Raw genomic sequence first — 17958 nt, 5'->3', positions numbered from 1 at the left:
GAGATCACGTGAGCAGCAGTTCCCCGCCAATATTAGGTTTTTTGCTCCAACTTATAAATCCAACGAGAACCACCGGAGTATGGAAGAATCAGAGACGAGTATGGAAGTGCGTAGCTTAACGGGTGAATCCATAGTTGTCTCCATTTTGCCGAACAAAACCATTCAAGAACTCAAGCAACTCCTCAAGAAAACATTCCCACCGGCTTCAATTTCCCCAAATTTCCATCTCTTTCACAAGGCAATTTCTTACTCCTCTTCATCTCTTTCATTTATTCTACAAATTTTACGAATCTTGCGTTGCTACTTGATGATTTCTGTCAACTATGATGTAGGCGTGTTTTACTACTATTTGTTTTTTGTTTTTTTTTTTGTTTTCTTGAAAGTTAGGTTTTACCCCCACATAATAACAGGCACTTGTTCTTGAAACCTTGTCTCGTTTGTTTTTCTGGTTTCATATTCATATTGAGGTATTTTCTTGAATCAGGGTGTCAAATTGGGTTTAGAGAGTAAGATGAATGACCATTCAGTTGGGTGTGGGGAATTTCTTGTACTTGTTCCCTATACAAAGAAAGACAGACAACAGAACAAGAAAACTGAGACACCTGCAACTTCATCTATCCCAGTTGATGATTTCTGTCAACTATGATGTAGGCGTGTTTTCGTATTTGTTTTCTTGAAAGTTAGGTTATACCCCACACACAACAGGCACTCTTTCTTGAAACCTTGTTTTGTTTGTTTTTCTCGTTTCATATTCATATTTTTGTGGTATTTTCTTAAATCAGGGTGTCAAATTGTGTTTAGAGAGTAGGATAAGTGACCATTCAGTTGGGAGTGGGGAATTTCTAGTACTTATTCCCTATACAAAGAAAAACAGAAACAGAACAAGAAAACTGAGATACCTGCAACTTCATCTATCCCAGTTGATGATTTCTGTCAACTATGATGTAGGCGTGTTTTCGTATTTTGTTTTCTTGAAAGTTATGGTATACCCCCACACAACAGACACTCTTTCTTGAAACCTTGCCTCATTTGTTTTTCTCCTTTCATATTCATATTTTGTGCTATTTTCTTGAATCAGGGTGTCAAATTAGGTTTAGAGAGTAAGATAAGTGACCATTCAGTTGGGAGTGGGGAATTTCTTGTACTTGTTCCCTATACAAAGAAAGACAGACAACAGAACAAGAAAACTGAGACACCTGCAAGTTCATCTGTCCCAGTTGGTGGCTCAACTCTGAAAGAAGCTGAGACAGCATGGTCTGATATGATGGAAGACTTGTCTTACTTGAGGAGCATATCTAGGAATGAAAATCAGAACAAAGTTCTTTTGGATGAAACACGTTATAGAGATTCAGATGGACACAATTGCAGTGTTCCGATGAATTGTTCTTCACAGGTTAAGCGCAAGAGAAGCATCAAGGATGATAAGATGGAAGGACATGCAGATGAGCTAGTCCTTAGCATACTAAAATCATCTTCCAATGACATGGATGACGAGAAAGCTAAGATATTTGTTCAGGTTTTAGCGTCTATAAATTGTTTTACCAACCCGGATTCAGGCAACTGTATGTGGGAGGAAGCCAACAGAAACGACAACGTATCTGATCCATGTTCGAGTGGTAGTGATTCGTGCGGGTGTCCGACGTGGTTGAGGAGAATAAGCAATATATTTTCTTTTTTAAGCATCTATTCAGCTTCCTTACAACTTCAGCAGGGACAAGTTACCTACTCCAGTCTGAAGGGAGCACTCGATCGTCTCTGTCTGTTTGGATTTCGAGCTGGTGTCACAGACATCGAGCAACTTTCCCTATTTTGTCCTAAGGTACTGCGTTGAACTTCTGGCTAGTTTAACAGTTTTCATCCACTACCTACTTTGATATATTTCAGCATTTTATCGATTAGTTTCACATACTCTTGTCACACTCTGACTTTTGAGCTGTGGCGTCACTCAATTCATTTTTGACAACGGATAAATGTTGGAGGGCCTTGCAGAAGTGCCTCTGGATGATCACAAGTATGTCACAGGGAGCTTACAACTCGAAAGGAAGTACTGTAATAATAAAGTCTGAATAGTTACTCAAGTTGAACTTATGAACTTAGGAGGACTACCATAGTCTACAGAGTTCTGTTTACTCTTTCCAGAGTAGGGGTTTCTCTTTCTGGAGAACACCAGTGGTGCTAAAAGATATCTCACTTACCCTACTTGCATATTTTGTTTTAGTGAATGCACGATTTGATCTCAGTATCCCTTCTAGGAATTTACAAGATCTTATATTCTTAATTTCGCTTATGCTTCTAATCATTTATCCCATTCAGTTCTCTTTATGTATCACCATATCCAAATGGATTTTGAGGGGTGTCAGGTTGTCATTTCCCCCCACTATCTTTTGAAGTTATATTCTTTCCCTTCTAAATTTGCTAAATATGTTGATATATCAGTTAGAAATGGCTTTGTCGTCCCCCTTCTCGCTACCGCAATTCAACTTTGACGTCTGACTAGACCACTTATCATGACTATGAACTTTTTTTTTCAAGCACTTATGCCTTATTTTCTTTTAGGTTGTACACATTGTTGATGATGATACCGTGGTTAAAAATTCCAAGGATGGTATTAATATTTTCAGAAACTCAACAACAAAGGATGAACAGAGTGCAAGTATGTTTTTCAGTTTCAAAAAAGAGTGTAGTATGTTTAGTTCATGTTTAGCTCTTTGATTTAGGAAAATGGCTGCTTGAGCACTGAATAAGTCTATTTTTCTCCTTTTCTGCTGAGTAGCTAAAAAAGGTGTAACCATATCAAATGTTCTCCGCTCAATGAAGAAAAGGGAGTATGCATTCCGAACAAGTCTTTTGAAGTTAGTCAAGTTGTTAAAGGTATGCCATTTCTCACCTTGTCTAGGCATCCTCAAATTTTTTAATTTGAAAGTTGACTTTGGTGTTGTGCAGTATCCAAATGTTTGGAAATTCAAGCACTTAAGATGCAGAATCGCAGTCGTGAAACATTTTTCTTTATGCCTATGTGTTATCATGACATGCATGTTTTATGCTGTGTTGAGTATTTATCTTGTAAGTTCAACTACATTTTCCTGTCTATGGATGTGTTGGCATATCTAACTTGGTGTTTCAGACTACAGGACTCTTGTCTGATGACTTCATGACCAATTTAAAAGATGGGGTTTTCATCCTGTTCTTTCTTACTGTATGCAAATGTTTACTAGAGTCAATTTTTGGCTGAACTTTATTTAATTTGTGTTTAAGCTAAAAGTCCTTCACTAGTGTATTAAGTTGCAGCTACCTTTCAAAGAAAGGAACTTCTGAAGAAATATAATGTCTAGCAAGTAAAATTGTTTGGCACTTGTGATCTCAAGATTCTTTCTATTGGAAATTACTTAGGTATTATACGGTGGGTAATATTCTGAAGTTCTGGGTTTAGCTTAATTTTTATCGTCTGGAAGGTAGATGAATTAATTGTCACAAACATAAGAATCTCTTTATAGTGCTGCAAATCTTACTGCTACTTTTTCTTAAATAAAATATCAGTGGTGTCTAGCATCTCGATTAATCAACCAGGTAGCATGTCTGACCGACATGCACAAGTTAGGTAATCATGCACCAGAGCGCTTGGGCTCAAGCAAGTGTTTATTTGTATTTATTTTCTATTAAGTTGTTGATCCTTTTATATCCATTGTTCATTTTGATTGTTCAATGTTATGAGGTCCTTCATAGTTTGACTGTTTTAGCCACTTCTTTTTATCTGGGCACGGAACCTGCTGGTCTTTCACATAAGCAGAGTTGAATGATATTGACCATCTCATTGTGACAGTTTTTGTATGATTTAAATTAGTAAATTACTAATTTTGTAATGCAGTGTCAAAATGGAAATGAGTTCTCTAAAATTTCCCTGGAAGATTTCATTACCTTTGTGAAGCAAGGTGGTATTGGTGCTACAGGCATTGACACGAAACGAGCAGGTTCTCATGCCTTTGAAGCAAACTGTTGTGTAAGTCTTAAAACCGTGCATTAAGCCTTTTGTAATTGATGCTCTCTTAATCCATCATAACGTGCTACTTCTATGCAAATCTTTTTTATTTTTTTAGGTACATTTGCAGTTGTGAGCTAAGTTGCGCGGACTCTTCACTTTCGATGTCGCACCCGTGTCGGATTCTCCAAAAATACACTACTTTTGACGAATCCGACACGCACCCGTTGACATTTTAGAAGAGTCCGAGCAACATAGGTTGTGAGAGTCTCCAGTTCACAACTTTCTCTGCATTTGATTTTTTACTTTGTAATTCTTCTTCACTAGAAGTGCTTGCATGAGAATATTATTGAATTATTGTTGTTTACATTATTACATTGAGACCCTATTTATAGACTCTAGAATACAATTCTTTACCAAGTAGGATACTATTTAGTATTCCTATTTCTATTTCTATTACTATTCCTATTCTAATAGGATTGTATAAACATATTCCTATTCTAATAAAATTGTATAAACATATTCCTATTCTAATAGGATTGTATAAACCTATTCCAATTCTAACACTCCCCCTCAAGCTAGTGCATACAATTCATGTACCTAGCTTGTTACAAATGTAATTAACACGAGGACTGATGAGGGGCTTGGTGAGATATCATGCAAGTTGATCACTTGACTTCACAAAATTGGCAATCAATCTCAATGTGCTTGGTCTTCTCATGAAATACTGAATTTGATGCATAATGCCGATAAAACACAGAGTGATAAAATTACAGTGTTGGAACTTTCCAAACCAAACTTGCAAAGACTGTTTCAGACCATAGAGTGACTTACATAATCAATATACAAGGCTACTAAACTCCCCCTGAGCAACAAAATTAGGTGGTTGCTCCATATAGACTTCTTCATAATGCAGCGGTCGTAAGTGCTCAAAATCTAGTATAAAGTATATGGATCATGTTGGAATCAATAGACGAGTCGATATCAAACAAGTCACCGAAAAACTAGCCAGAACATGCTCATATGCCGAAGTATTAGATTTGATGGCTAAAAGTGGTCACAAACTAAGAAATAAAATAATATGGGTAGGGTCGGAATGATGTCACGACCTAACTAGAAAATAGAAATTATATAGGATAGTTCGAATTGATGGAACGACCCCATTGAAAAAGAGAAATAATATGGGTAGGGTCGGAATGATGGCACAACCCTACTGAAAAAGAAAAATTACACGGGTAGGGTTGGAATGATGGCACAACCCTACGCAAATCAGATTTGAGGAGTCACCGAAAAGACGAATGGAACTATGCAAATCAAATATGAGGAGTCACTAAAAAGACACATGATGCTATGCAACTTAGATATGAGAAAATAGTTCGGAAAAATCCACGGTACTACACAAATTATATATGAAAAGTAGTTTGGAGAGATGCACGGTGCTACGCAAATCAAATATGCAAAAAAAGATAGTCACCGGAAGGATGGCACGGTGCTACACTAATTATATATAAAATAGTAGTCACTGGAATGATAGCACAGTGCTACACAAATTAAATATGAAAAAGTAGTCACCAGAATGATGGCACGGTGCTACACAAATTAAATATAAAAAAATAGTCACCGAAAAGATCACACGGTGACCCAACTTTTGCTAACATAATCGTTGGCCGGATGGGCAGCATATATGGATAATAGCTGCCCGCCGACAGCAGAAGCTCTTTAATTGTTTACCAAGATCGTAGAGGCTCTAATACCATGTGAGAAATATAGGAAAAGAATATTATTGAATTATTGTTGTTTACATTGTTACATTGAGACCCTATTTATAGACCCTAGAATACAATCCTTTACCAAGTAGGATACTATTTAGTATTTCTATTTCTATTACTATTCCTATTCTAATAGGATTGTATAAACATATTCCTATTCTAATAAAATTGTATAAACATATTCCTATTCTAATAGGATTGTATAAACCTATTCCTATTCTAACAAACACTACGAATAACTTAATCTTTGTTTCTTCAGAGGTCAATCATGCTTATGAAGGAATTGGTCATTGTCAATATAGGCACATAAATGATGGGAACTTAGCAGAATGCATCTGCTCTTTTGTTCTAAATATTTGTCACCTTTTAAGATGCTAGCGATGGATATCTTCTCTTGCTAGAACAAATTCCAATTGGATATTTTAGTGACTGATATTTCTAGAAAGGGGAATTTTCAATGAAGTGGGTAGGTGAAGGCTATAAAAAGGAACACTTGTAGTTGCCTGTTTCAGTGGTACAGCTAATGTGTTGGTATAGCTAATGTGTCTTGAATGACCTTTTATCAGTGCAAGATTCCCTTGGTTATTGTGGTCCTTTTTTTTAATAGATGACAAAGAATTGTAAATGATTTAAGTTTAAGACCTGAGAAGTTCTGCAATTTTGATAAGCTTTTGGCATGCAGGATACAAATCCTATGACACCTTTGGAAATGGTGGAACATCTGAGAAAGGGGATTGGATCTGATGGACAGGTTTTTACCTTGTTGCATTTTCTCTTTCACATTATTCTTCTCCCCCTCTTGGCAACTACATATATTCCATTCCCTTTTCTTATGGATGAGTTATCCCAAGAGAGCGATTCATTGCGATGCTGTCGGATAAAGTGGAAGCCCTCACTACAGTGGACATGAACTTCAATTGTGAATGACTTCAATTTAGCTACTGTACGGCCAATTATTGCTGTAAGAGCTAACCCACGGTTATCCACCATTATTTCTGTTCCTGGTGCAGGTTGTTCATATTGAAAATATCACTGCCCGCAATGCCACCTATGTTGAGATCCCAAGTGCACTTTCAGAAAGCACAGTATTGGCATTGAAAAATATTGGAATTACCAGATTATACAGCCATCAGGTAATATGCTGGTCTATCTAATATAGTTTCCCTTTAAACAAAACTTTTATCCAAAACTCTCTAAGCATTGTAAATCTGCAGGCTGAGTCTATCCAGGCTTCTCTTGCGGGAAAAAATGTTGTTGTAGCTACCTTGACATCCAGTGGGAAATCTCTTTGCTACAATGTGCCAGTTCTGGAAGTGTTATCCCAGAATTTGTCAGCATGTGCTCTATACCTCTTTCCTACAAAGGTTCTTTGCTTTATACTTTCCAAGCTTAATTGTTGAACATTCAGCCTTTGGGAATGCTAGTCTCACAGAAGTCTTTTGCCTTTATATATTCTGCATATGTTTGTTGGATAGGCTTTGCATCTGCTAAGAAATGCCTCATTCCATTGTAGTCATTAGCACCACTGCGGCAGCTTCTACATTGTTTGCGTTGTCAATGCAGGCTTTGGCACAAGATCAACTAAGGTCTTTATTAAACATGACCAACGAGTTTAGTGCTGACCTCAGAATTGGTGTATATGATGGGGACACTTCTCAGATGGATAGGAAGTGGCTGCGTGATAATGCTAGACTGGTATTCAGTAAGTTTTGATGTTTAGATAGGTTGAGATTTTTGTTCTGGTCCTTTCCTATGTTTGTCTATTTCCTATCTCTCCTTTCCCTTTTCTTATGCAAGTACTGCAATTTCATCTGTTTTTTTCAGTTGATAACAAATCCTGATATGTTGCATGTCTCAATCTTGCCATGTCATAGACAATTCAGTCGAATTTTATCAAATCTTAGGTAAATTTTCTTGATCATTTGGTCCTAGTTTTGTTTCACGTTACTACTGTGTTTGAATGTTTCCTGGTCCATTCTTTTTCTTTGGTTGAGTGTCCCTGGAAGTGATCTTTTCTTCTTTTTTCCTTTTTAAGTCAAATTTTGACACTTTAGTCTCATTTGCATGTCTCAGGTTTGTCGTTGTTGATGAAGCTCATTCGTATAAGGGGGTGTTTGGATGTCATACTGCTCTTATTTTGAGGAGACTTCACCGACTTTGTTCTCATGGTACCTTTTCCCTTTTGTCTACTGCTGCCATGAGACCTCTTTATCTTTTTCTATGTTTTGTTTGTGCCTTTTATGAAAAGTCTGCCTTTTATTGATTTCTCATGCAGTGTATGGCAGTAATCCTTCATTTATATTTTCTACTGCGACTTCTGGAAATCCTGTGGAGCACTCAAAGGTATTCAATAGCATGCATAGTCTTACTAAAAATAATCTTTAACTATTCTAGGTAGTGCTTACAGAGTTACAGTTGTATCTGTGTAGCTTACATTATGACATGGGAAATGAAGAAGATAAGTGAAGAGAGATGTGGTACCACCAACATACACTCAAGAAAGGAACAAACTCGCCACCTTAAGGAATATACAAAAGGAGTTGAGAGTTGAAACTAGAAGAAACCTTCTTCTAAATAGCTAAGACCCACTTATAAAATTCAATCACAAAACTTTTTTTTTTTTTTGATAAGATAAGTGGTATTAATAACAGCATCAAGAAGATGCAAAATTTACAAGATATGGCATTTGAGCTTACAAAAAAATCTCTGGCTAACTATACAAACTATATAAGCCAGAGCTAATGAGTTAGTAAAATCCTGAAGTTATTCTGCATTAACAGCAAGATACAAGTTGGACCAACTAAACAAATTTTCAATGCACCTAGTCTTCAAAATGCCTAAAGCAGTTGACTCTCCATCCAACATCTCTTGTTCCTCTCTAACCAAATACACCACAAAATACAAGCAGGTATCATAATCTAGATCTTCTTGATGGCTTTGTCAACTTTCCATAGACTCCAACTCTCATATGCATCCTTAACAGTGAGGGGTGTGGTCCAATTGATGCCAGAGAGACAAAAAAACATGCTCCATAATTCTGAGGCCACCTCACAATGAAGAAGAAGGTGTCTGGGGGTTTCAGCCTCTTTTTTGCACATATAGCATCTGTTTGGGAACTGGATTTTTCTTTTCTTTATGTTATCTTGGGTGAGACATGCCTCATATAGAGCTATCCAGGTAAAAAAAATTACCTTAGGTGGTAGCTTGGTCCTCCAAATGAGTTTCCAGGGCCAGTTAGCTATCGCGGGGTTTCTAGAGCACAACTGTTGATACCCTTCCTTGACTGTATAAACTCCTTTCTGGTGTCCCCATTTGAGCTTATCAGCTGCCTGGAGATTAATGTGACAATGCTGTAGTCTAGCAAAAAGGTCTACCAGATCATTCACTTCCCAATCGTGCATATTCCTTCTAAATCTCAGATCCCAATTGATCCCTTCTCTATTAGCAGCAATAACAGAATTGGGATCTTGAGCAATTCTAAACAGATCTGGGAAATCCTCCTGAAGAGACTTTCTTCTACATGCCAGGAGGGTGGGTGGGTTGGTTAGATGGATCAACCCTTCATTTCTAGGCTAAGAATTATAGACAAAGCTCACCCAGTAATTCTACCAACACATTACAAGAGAGCTGCTTCAATGTGCTGTTTTTTTTTATTAGAATGTGTAATTTCAGTTTTGTACAAAAATGTTATAGTAGCAGTATTTACTTGAATGGTAAAAAAGTCGTTCAACTTTTGATGGGCAATTTGGTCTTTCCACCTTTTCCTTTGGGGCTTCCCACTTATATTGTGTATGTATAATATAATATAATATAATATTTTTCTCAAAATTTAAGCCATTTTTATCTTTTGCGTAAGCAGATGCTTCCACCTTTATCTGTGGAATTCATCTAAAGCTGAAGTCTATGATGAACCTCGTAAATGCTTGCATGTTATATACTTCAAATAGAGGGTTCTCATGTATATACTCTTATCATTTCAGACTAGTTAGTATTTGTTGATCATTTAAAAATCTCATCTCATAGCTGTGGGGTTATGTAGGAGCTCTCAAATCTACCAACAATAGAGTTGATTCAGAATGATGGTAGTCCATCTGGCTTAAAGCTTTTTATGTTTTGGAATCCTCCTTTGCGCCTGAAAAAGGTAGGTTTCTGATAAAGACCTATAGCTCGCGTGTATTCAATTGGAAGCTGTTTCCCGTCCTTTGAGGTACTTTTATCTTGCAGATCTCAAAGAGAATTAAGACTGACATTGATGATGGCTCTGTTGACAATCATCTGATTGCTAGAAGATCAAGGTAAAAAGCATTTGCTGCTTTATGTCCACTGAGAATTTGATACAGATCTCAGTTCCCCCCAAAAAGAATTTGATGCATATTGTAAAAGGCCTGTATCTTTTCTTCCCTATGAAGTGGATCATCCTCACTGCATCAGGACGGAAGCAAGTGCTGTTTCATTTCTAGACATACAAGAATATATACCAGGCTTTATTCTTCAAAGCGTGACCAATTTGTTAAGAAATTTGAAAGGGAAAAAAAGATGTAGGCTCAGGAAACAACATATAACGTGATATTACCAATTACATGCCTGTTTGGATGGAAGTGAATGAGTGGTTAAATACAAGGAAGATAACACTCTGTCTATAAAGAAGTTGAATGAGAAGATATTGGCTGAGTAAATTACGAGTCAAGTAGGCTATGTGGAGAGAATACATCTAGATATTACATTAAGCAATGAACTTGTAAGAATTCTGAAGAAATTAGGGTAAAGCTTAGGACATCAGTTCTCCTTTGAAATTTACTGAAGCCCACTGTAAAGAACGCTCCCAATGAGGATAACTAAATGCAAGGCATACACTATATGCATTTGTCAAACATGAGGCAGGTTATTATACCCCCATGTCAGCAAATTTGTTTGGATGTTGTACACGTATATGAGATCTTGATAACTTGTTGGCAGAGACTGGTTGTATTGTGTATTGTCACCATGCATTGGCAGGGTAGTAGCAGGAATACTTTCTGTAACTTATGTGAATATTCTACGTATGAAAAAAAATTTGTGATGAAGATACTGACTCCACTGCTACTTTGGAGTAAATGAACATCTGAACCTATAAAACTAGATTAAACTGGATAAGGCTACTGCATTTAATTAGTAATGGCATTTGGTTTACTGACAAATATTCTGAAATAGTTTTTTATGAGATTTCTTACTGCTGAACATGTAAGAATAGCTATTGCCTTCATTGCAAAAAGATATTAAGTATTCAAACTAGCATTAGCAAACTTTTCTTCTGCTTTACTAAGAGGGCTATGTTGGATTATTAGTTAGTGCCCAGTACCTCGCCATAATCTTGCACCTTGACTTTTTCATATGTTCCTTATATCTCCCACTTTTGTCCTTATTATGCATGTGATTCACTTCATCACTCCATTAGTTGGATGCTTGAGAATATGTTAGATTCTTGGAAGTTGGACCTAACAGGGATGCTCTTACCTTATTTCCCCATGCATTTTCTTCCCTTTTTTTCTTTCTTCTTTCGTTATTTCATGATCTTAGAGAAGTGTCTTAATAGCTAACAGCATCATGTCCGTGTCTGTCGCAGTCCCATTTTGGAGGTTTCTTGCCTTTTTGCAGAAATGATGCAGCATGGTCTTCGTTGTATTGCATTTTGTAAAACACGCAAACTTTGTGAGCTTGTCTTATGTTACACGTAAGTGAAATTCCATTATATAGTTAAATTGTTCATTCTCATTTATCTTCTATTAACAGTTTAATATGCTGGAATATTTTGTTGTCCTAAGGCGTGAGATTCTTCAGGAAACAGCACCTCATTTAGTTGATACTATATGCGCTTACCGAGCTGGTTATACTGCTGAGGTTAGGATCTATAACTTGGGTTAAGGACAGTTTGTTCATCCTCTTTAGTTAATCTGTACCAAGGAAATTTGCTTAAACAAGTATTTTTCATGTTGCTCTAAACTTGCTTACGGGACTGGCTTGTAAAATGAATTTAACTTTGTTTCATTTTCATCCGTTTTAAAGCACCCATATCCCACTTGTTCAATAACTTACTTGTGGCTGATGCTCTTCATAAATAAAAATAATTTGTCGCTAATGGTATACTTCAAACTAGTCTGCAAATTTGCCAAATGATTTCTGCCTCAGATTCTTGAAAATGAATGAGTTGAAGGAGGTTTACAATTATTTTTTCTCATTAGACCTAAGAATCCACTTAGAGAACTTTCTCAAGATACAACCAAAAGAAAGCACTACACCTAATTCCAATAATATTGATTCATTTAATTAATTTAACACTTATTCCATGGAGTTAAAATTTATTCCAAGCTATACAATTTAATTACAAGTGTTCCCATGGCTTTGTTATACTCGTGTGGGTCCTGCGTGAGTCGAGTTTGATAAAATTGCATCCTTAAGCTCGAAATTAGTGTCCGAATTAGTTATAGAAATTTACCAGGCTTCACAGATAACTTTCTTGTAAGCAAAGGTTTAAAGTAATGTTAGTTATGTTACCTATCAGAACAGGAAAAAAAAGTTTATCTCTACTAAGCATTTCAAAGCCTTGGATATGCTGATTCCATGTTAAGTCATGTTACTACCCCAACATCTTTATTGGCTCTATCTAATCAGTTGGTTGGCTACTTGAATTTTCACCTTGTTGGTGAGGGTTCCCCCACCTTGTAATCCTCTCCCTCATTTCCAATTTCCCCTTTCCCTACCCCCAATTAAAAATATAAAATACAAAATCTAATCTTCTGTCACCTTATTTTCTTTGCCGTATGTGAAAATTTGATACTCGTTATAATAGCTAATTCTCGCTTCCGTAGTTTCTATTTGGCACTTATGCTTATTTTTCTAACATATAGATTAATTATGCATACTGGCAAAAAGATAGTTTGACCTTAGTTCTTCGTGGAGCAGGATCGAAGAAGAATTGAGCATGACTTTTTCAATGGTAGTATATGCGGTATTGCTGCTACAAATGCTCTTGAATTGGGTATTGATGTAGGACATATTGATGCCACCCTACATCTAGGCTTTCCAGGCAGTATAGCTAGGTAGTACTATTTGTTTGTGTCCCTCCGAAGGTTTACACTTTTATTTTGATACTGAGATTGTATATTTCTTCATCAAGTCTGTGGCAACAAGCAGGAAGGTCAGGCAGACGGGGAAATGCATCACTTGCTATTTATGTTGCCTTTGAAGGGCCTTTGGATCAATATTTCATGAAATTCCCCCAGAAACTTTTCAGGGGCCCAATTGAATGTTGTCATATAGATGCAAGAAACCGGCAGGTTGTTTTGATTTCTTCTTGGGCTTTCTTGACCTCGCTCTCATTTTCAGTTTTAGTGATTGAGCCGTGTGTTTAGTAGGGAATTCACTTAACATTGAAAAACATATGACTGGCAGGTTCTTGAACAGCATCTGGCTGCTGCTGCTTTTGAACATCCACTGAACTTGTCTGATGACGAGAAATACTTTGGTTCTGGCTTGGAGAGTATCCTAATGGCACTTAAAAACAAGGGAATCCTGAGTACAGATATATCACGTAGTGCTACAGCTAGAATATGGAGCTACATCGGGTTGGAGGTATGATCCTTTGAGTGTAGTGTTAACTGTTAAACGATACTGTGCTTGTGAGCTGGGTCTGATTAGCTTTTCTAAACCATTCTATGCTGTTACCAGAAGATGCCCTCAAGTGCCATTAGCATTCGAGCCATAGAAACTGAGCGGTACAAAGTGATTGACATTCAAAAGAATGAACTCCTGGAAGAAATTGAAGAAAGCAAGGCTTTCTTTCAGGTAAGTAATATTAACTATATTCGGCAAGTTCTTGTGATTATTCCTATTGGCAGAAGGCGGAAGAACAAAACCATAAATAGGAAAAAAGAGAGGGAGAGAGAGATCATCATCGTGATGCTTATATTCATACATGTGTGTGTATATTAGTTTTCAAAAATACATGTGTGTGTGTGTGTATCATTTTGGTGCAGCAGAACTCTTCAATTCTTGAGGTTGTCTTTTGGCTTCTTTTGAAGTTACCTTTTCAAATTAATCAGTTCAGGCCCAAATGGTTTTACAGGTTTATGAAGGGGCTAATTATATGAATCAAGGGAAAACGTATCTTGTGAAGGAGCTTGATGTGGCAAACAGAATTGCTTGGTGCCAACGAGCGGACCTGAAATATTATACCAAAACTCGTGACTATACTGATGTCCAAGTCACTGGTGCCAACTTTGTATGTCTCAAGTAGTGCTTTTCATTTTTCTGCATGTTTTTCAAGGATAGCCTCATTTTTTTTTATAAAAAAAGCACTTAACCCCTAGAATTCATGATGGGTGTTTTTTGGTCTCTGTCTAGTTAGGTGTCGTTTGGTCCATGGAATAAAGGATAACAGTCCCGGGATAGAATTTGGGATTATTCAATCCCATGTTCGGTTGGATTTTTGTTTTGGTATAGGAAAAATCCCAGAATTAGTTATACCACAAATTTTGGTACTATTTTTATACCAGATTCCATGTGGAATAAAAATCTCGGGATTAGCTATCACGGGATAAAGCAATCAAATAGCCAAAATGTCTTTCAAAGCTCTTCTCCCAAAATATTAAGAATGCCAAGGTTAAAATTGGAAATAAAGTCAAGTTTATATATTTTAATACATACACATGTTTTATATTATACTTTGTAGATACCAGTTTTAATACAATGAACCAAACATCTACCGAAAAAAGCAGATCCAAAATAATCCCATTATTGTCTAATCCTCGTATTATAATCCTGGTCTAACTTGGGTGTGATGTACATTATCCCAAATTAGTGACAGCAAAGAAGCTTAGTTTCTGTCCTCCAAAGAGGGATCTTTATGGTATTGTTGTTTCATCTTGGCAATAAGGTGTGTTCAGACCGTGATGCAAAGTAGATGCGCATCTGACTAGTCATAAGAACAAAGTTCTTTGACTCTCTTATTTGCGGCTGTTCATTCTTAAGAGTTGGGTAATGCTGCCAGTTCTCATCTTTTAACACTATGACTTGATCATGGCCATGTTTTGGGGTAATCCAGAGTGTTCTCGATCAACCTTTTCTGCATCTTCTTCCTTCCTCTTCAACTACTTCTCATGTGATTTTTTGTTTCTCTATTACATGTGTCCTGCTAGCCTTCTCATTATACACGGAGTTAATAGATTTTTAGTCGAGGAAAACCCTGGACTTCCAGTCTCATCAAAAGTATTGTAGATATTTAAAGAAGCATGGCCTTTTCATTTCATGTTTACTGCTTATAGGTAGATTTTCATGCTTTCATCTTAAGAACTCCTCGAATGCACTTGCGGTCATAGAGAGATCCTTAACTAACTGTCTAATCTTGAAATACAAATGCTTTATTGGTCTTATTTAAGAAAAAGAAAATTCCCATATTGCTTATTGCATGCTACTTGTGAAGTTACTCTTTGTATACCAGGTCATTTATAAACTCAGCTGTTACATCCCAGTTAATGTTGGATTGACATGATACATATTTTACCACTATGTAGGCTTACCCAGCAAGGACTACTAGTCTGCAACTTCCAAGAACAACTGCCCAAGCACAAAGTTGTAGAGTAACGACCACGTGGTTCGGTTTCCGCAAAATATGGAAAAAGAGCAACCAAGTCTTTGACACTGTTGAACTTTCACTTCCTAATTACACATATGAAACCCAGGTGAATACCAGTTTGAACTGTTTCTGAAATTCCTCTGTGTGATGTTTGTTCAACACTGTTTTAGTACTTTTTCTTCTTTGTAATTTTGTAGCTTTAATGCACATGTAGGCTGTCTGGATTCAAGTTCCTCAGACCATAAAGACAGCTGTAGAGACCTTAAATTATTCATTCCGAGGAGGCTTACATGCTGCTGGTCATGCTCTTCTTAATGTTGTTCCTATGTAAGTTTCAACCACATGAGTTTTGAATCTGGCTCAACATGTTCTCTGTCTGAGTTAACATATTAGAACTGTTCTCTTATTGCCTCCTGAAACTTGTGCTGAAGGTACATAGTTTGCAATTCATCTGATTTAGCCTCAGAGTGTGTAAACCCTTATGATTCCCGCAATGTTCCAGAAAGAATTCTACTTTATGATCCACATCCTGGAGGGACTGGCATTTCAGCACAGGTGAACTATGCCTGCTTTTGATTCCTTTTCTATCATGATTTGATTTTACTCATATTATGGTACTCCCTCCATTTCAATTTGTTTGTCCTATTTTCTTTTTTAGTGCGTTTCAAAAGAATGTCTCTTTTCTTTTTTAGCAACTCTTTAATTCCAATTTTTCACATGGCATGTTCAAGATCACAAGATTAAAGGACATTTCTGTACATTTAACATATCTTTAATTTAAGACCACAAGTTTCAAAAGTCTTCGTTACTTTCTTAAGCTCCGAGTGAAGTCAAAATAGGACAAACAAATTGCAATGGAGGGAGTATTTTGCAAGCTAATTGGACGATTGTGCCATTTTGTAAAGATTCGAAGGAATACCAGGAAACTTATGATAAAGGGACCTGTATTTAGTTGGTTAGGCTTTGAAATAGATTGTGAAGTTCATTAGGATGTTATTTATTGAAGTAATGAATTAAGGAAATTTTCAATAATAAGATGAAATGGTTTTCATTATATTTAACCATCAAGTTAGTCAGAGCTTCTCTGAAGAGCATGCAATGGCTTGTATAAGATGATGTGGTTGGAACTTGTAGTCAGGGAACCACTTAGACTGTCCAAAATATGTAAAGCATTTGAGAAACTGCTTTTGTCTGCAAGTGTAAGAGGTGGATTTTTCATCATAGAGAATATTTACAAATATTTATAAAAGAACCCACACTTGACCTGCATTTACTTAATTTGCTCAAATGCATCTTTTGCTAGAACATAAGAAAGTTAGTCATTTGTTTATTATTTGGAAACTTTTGAAAACATTTAATTCATCTCATCTGTAGTCTCTTCAGCGACAATAAGAATAAAGTTTAAAAAAGCAATTGAAACTCTTGATTATTTTTGTGGTTGAACATGGTTAGCAAATGAACAAAGTAAATCTTATGCTTGCTACTTGGTATAGGGGATGTGGTATTAAAACCAAAAACCAATGGCTGTTATTCAAGTGGAAATGCGAAGCAACTTTGTCTGTGATCTTAAACCATGGACAAAAGTTATCTAATAATGCCTTACCGCATGAATTAGGACATGCAGTGTTGTCACAACCTTTTTTGAGAAAAAGTACTATTTGATCTGGCAGGTGCAGCATATATTCAGTGAGCTGCTGACTGCTGCTTTGGAACTTCTTGCATCATGTTGTTGCTCTGGCGATACTGGCTGCCCTAACTGTGTACAAGTTAGTACTTAATTGACAATTAGTTTATGATATCGTTTTCCCTGTATATGAAATGATCAGAAAGTCATAACTATTTAAGTATTGCAGAATATTTCTTGTCACGAGTACAATGAGGTTTTGCACAAGGATGCTGCCATAATGATAATCAAGGTTTGACGATAGAAAATTTGTTTTGAAGTTAAAGATGCATCATGACGTTCTTTAAAACCTGCTAATACGGAGCCTTGTTGTTCATGCAGGGTGTAATAGAGGAAGAAGAATCCTACTTCAAGAGTATATCAGAGTTGTCTTAGGTGTTTGTTTCCCAATCCCAATATTAGAGATGGGACAGTATGTTTAGATGTCATTCTACATAAGTCAAGATTCCATGTTTGTGTCTTCAGCCGACAACTAGGCAACACTAAAGTGGACATTTTTTGATTTAGATTTATTGTCTTATGTTGTTCACATGCATTGAATCGTTTCAAATTTTGAATTCGTCTCTAAAGCAAGTGGCCTATTGCATCTCTTTGCAACTCATATCAGTTTCAGGTTCAATCTGGTAACATGATCAACTTCAAAACCATAAGTTTTATCAAGTGTACACTTAAAAAATGACTTACAAACACTGAACTTATTAAATACCACCTACAAGAGTGAAGAGACACTGCCAAACTCTCTTTTCATTGTTGTTGTAGAGATTTTATCTAATGACCGAGGAGGAGTATTTTGCCGGTAGCGATTTCCGACGAGGTTCTGACAAAGATAATAGGAGTCTTCTACCAATTTTCTTTCAATTTTTCCTGTTTATTATACAAGGTTTTTCAAAATTAGTGTAATTTTTTCTTCTTCTTCTTC

At 36.5% G+C, this 17958-nt stretch overlaps 1 protein-coding gene across 3 annotated transcripts; it reads left to right on the top strand.

Moving 5' to 3' along the window:
• The first annotated feature begins 31 nt into the window (after window positions 1–31).
• On the top strand, window positions 32–17626 carry LOC125858507 (uncharacterized). Of its 3 annotated transcripts, none has more exons than XM_049538300.1 (27): window positions 37–238; window positions 1079–1819; window positions 2557–2653; window positions 2774–2871; window positions 3866–3997; window positions 6428–6496; window positions 6756–6878; window positions 6960–7109; window positions 7309–7440; window positions 7570–7649; window positions 7819–7913; window positions 8021–8088; window positions 9785–9886; window positions 9970–10040; window positions 11348–11455; window positions 11547–11622; window positions 12685–12821; window positions 12899–13058; window positions 13174–13353; window positions 13450–13566; window positions 13847–14002; window positions 15294–15461; window positions 15570–15682; window positions 15787–15910; window positions 17026–17121; window positions 17209–17271; window positions 17361–17626. In XM_049538300.1, exons 1-27 carry the CDS (start codon window positions 80–82, stop codon window positions 17412–17414), a joined length of 3669 nt encoding a protein of 1222 aa, XP_049394257.1. In that variant the 5' UTR covers window positions 37–79; the 3' UTR covers window positions 17415–17626. The 3 variants fall into 3 exon arrangements, with proteins under 3 accessions (XP_049394259.1, XP_049394257.1, XP_049394258.1); XM_049538301.1 differs by lacking the exon at window positions 37–238 and adding an exon at window positions 886–983; XM_049538302.1 differs by lacking the exons at window positions 15787–15910; window positions 17026–17121; window positions 17209–17271; window positions 17361–17626 and having other exon boundaries at window positions 32–238; window positions 15553–15682.
• Window positions 17627–17958: the final 332 nt, after the last annotated feature.

This window comes from Solanum stenotomum, chromosome 3 (genome assembly GCF_019186545.1).
Source record: "Solanum stenotomum isolate F172 chromosome 3, ASM1918654v1, whole genome shotgun sequence".
In the NCBI taxonomy this organism is placed as follows: Eukaryota; Viridiplantae; Streptophyta; class Magnoliopsida; order Solanales; family Solanaceae; genus Solanum; species Solanum stenotomum.
Note: the sequence above shows the minus strand (reverse complement) of the source record. Positions and strands in the feature narration are given on the sequence as shown.

Excerpts from the sequence above, each read along its gene's own strand:
- LOC125858507 (XM_049538300.1), top strand. The coding sequence starts at position 80 with ATGGAAGAATCAGAGACGAGTATGGAAGTGCGTAGCTTAACGGGTGAA. Across the intron at positions 11,623-12,684 it reads GAGCTGGTTATACTGCTGAG|GATCGAAGAAGAATTGAGCA; the intron begins GTTAGGATCTAT and ends TTCGTGGAGCAG. Across the intron at positions 17,122-17,208 it reads GCTGCCCTAACTGTGTACAA|AATATTTCTTGTCACGAGTA; the intron begins GTTAGTACTTAA and ends TAAGTATTGCAG.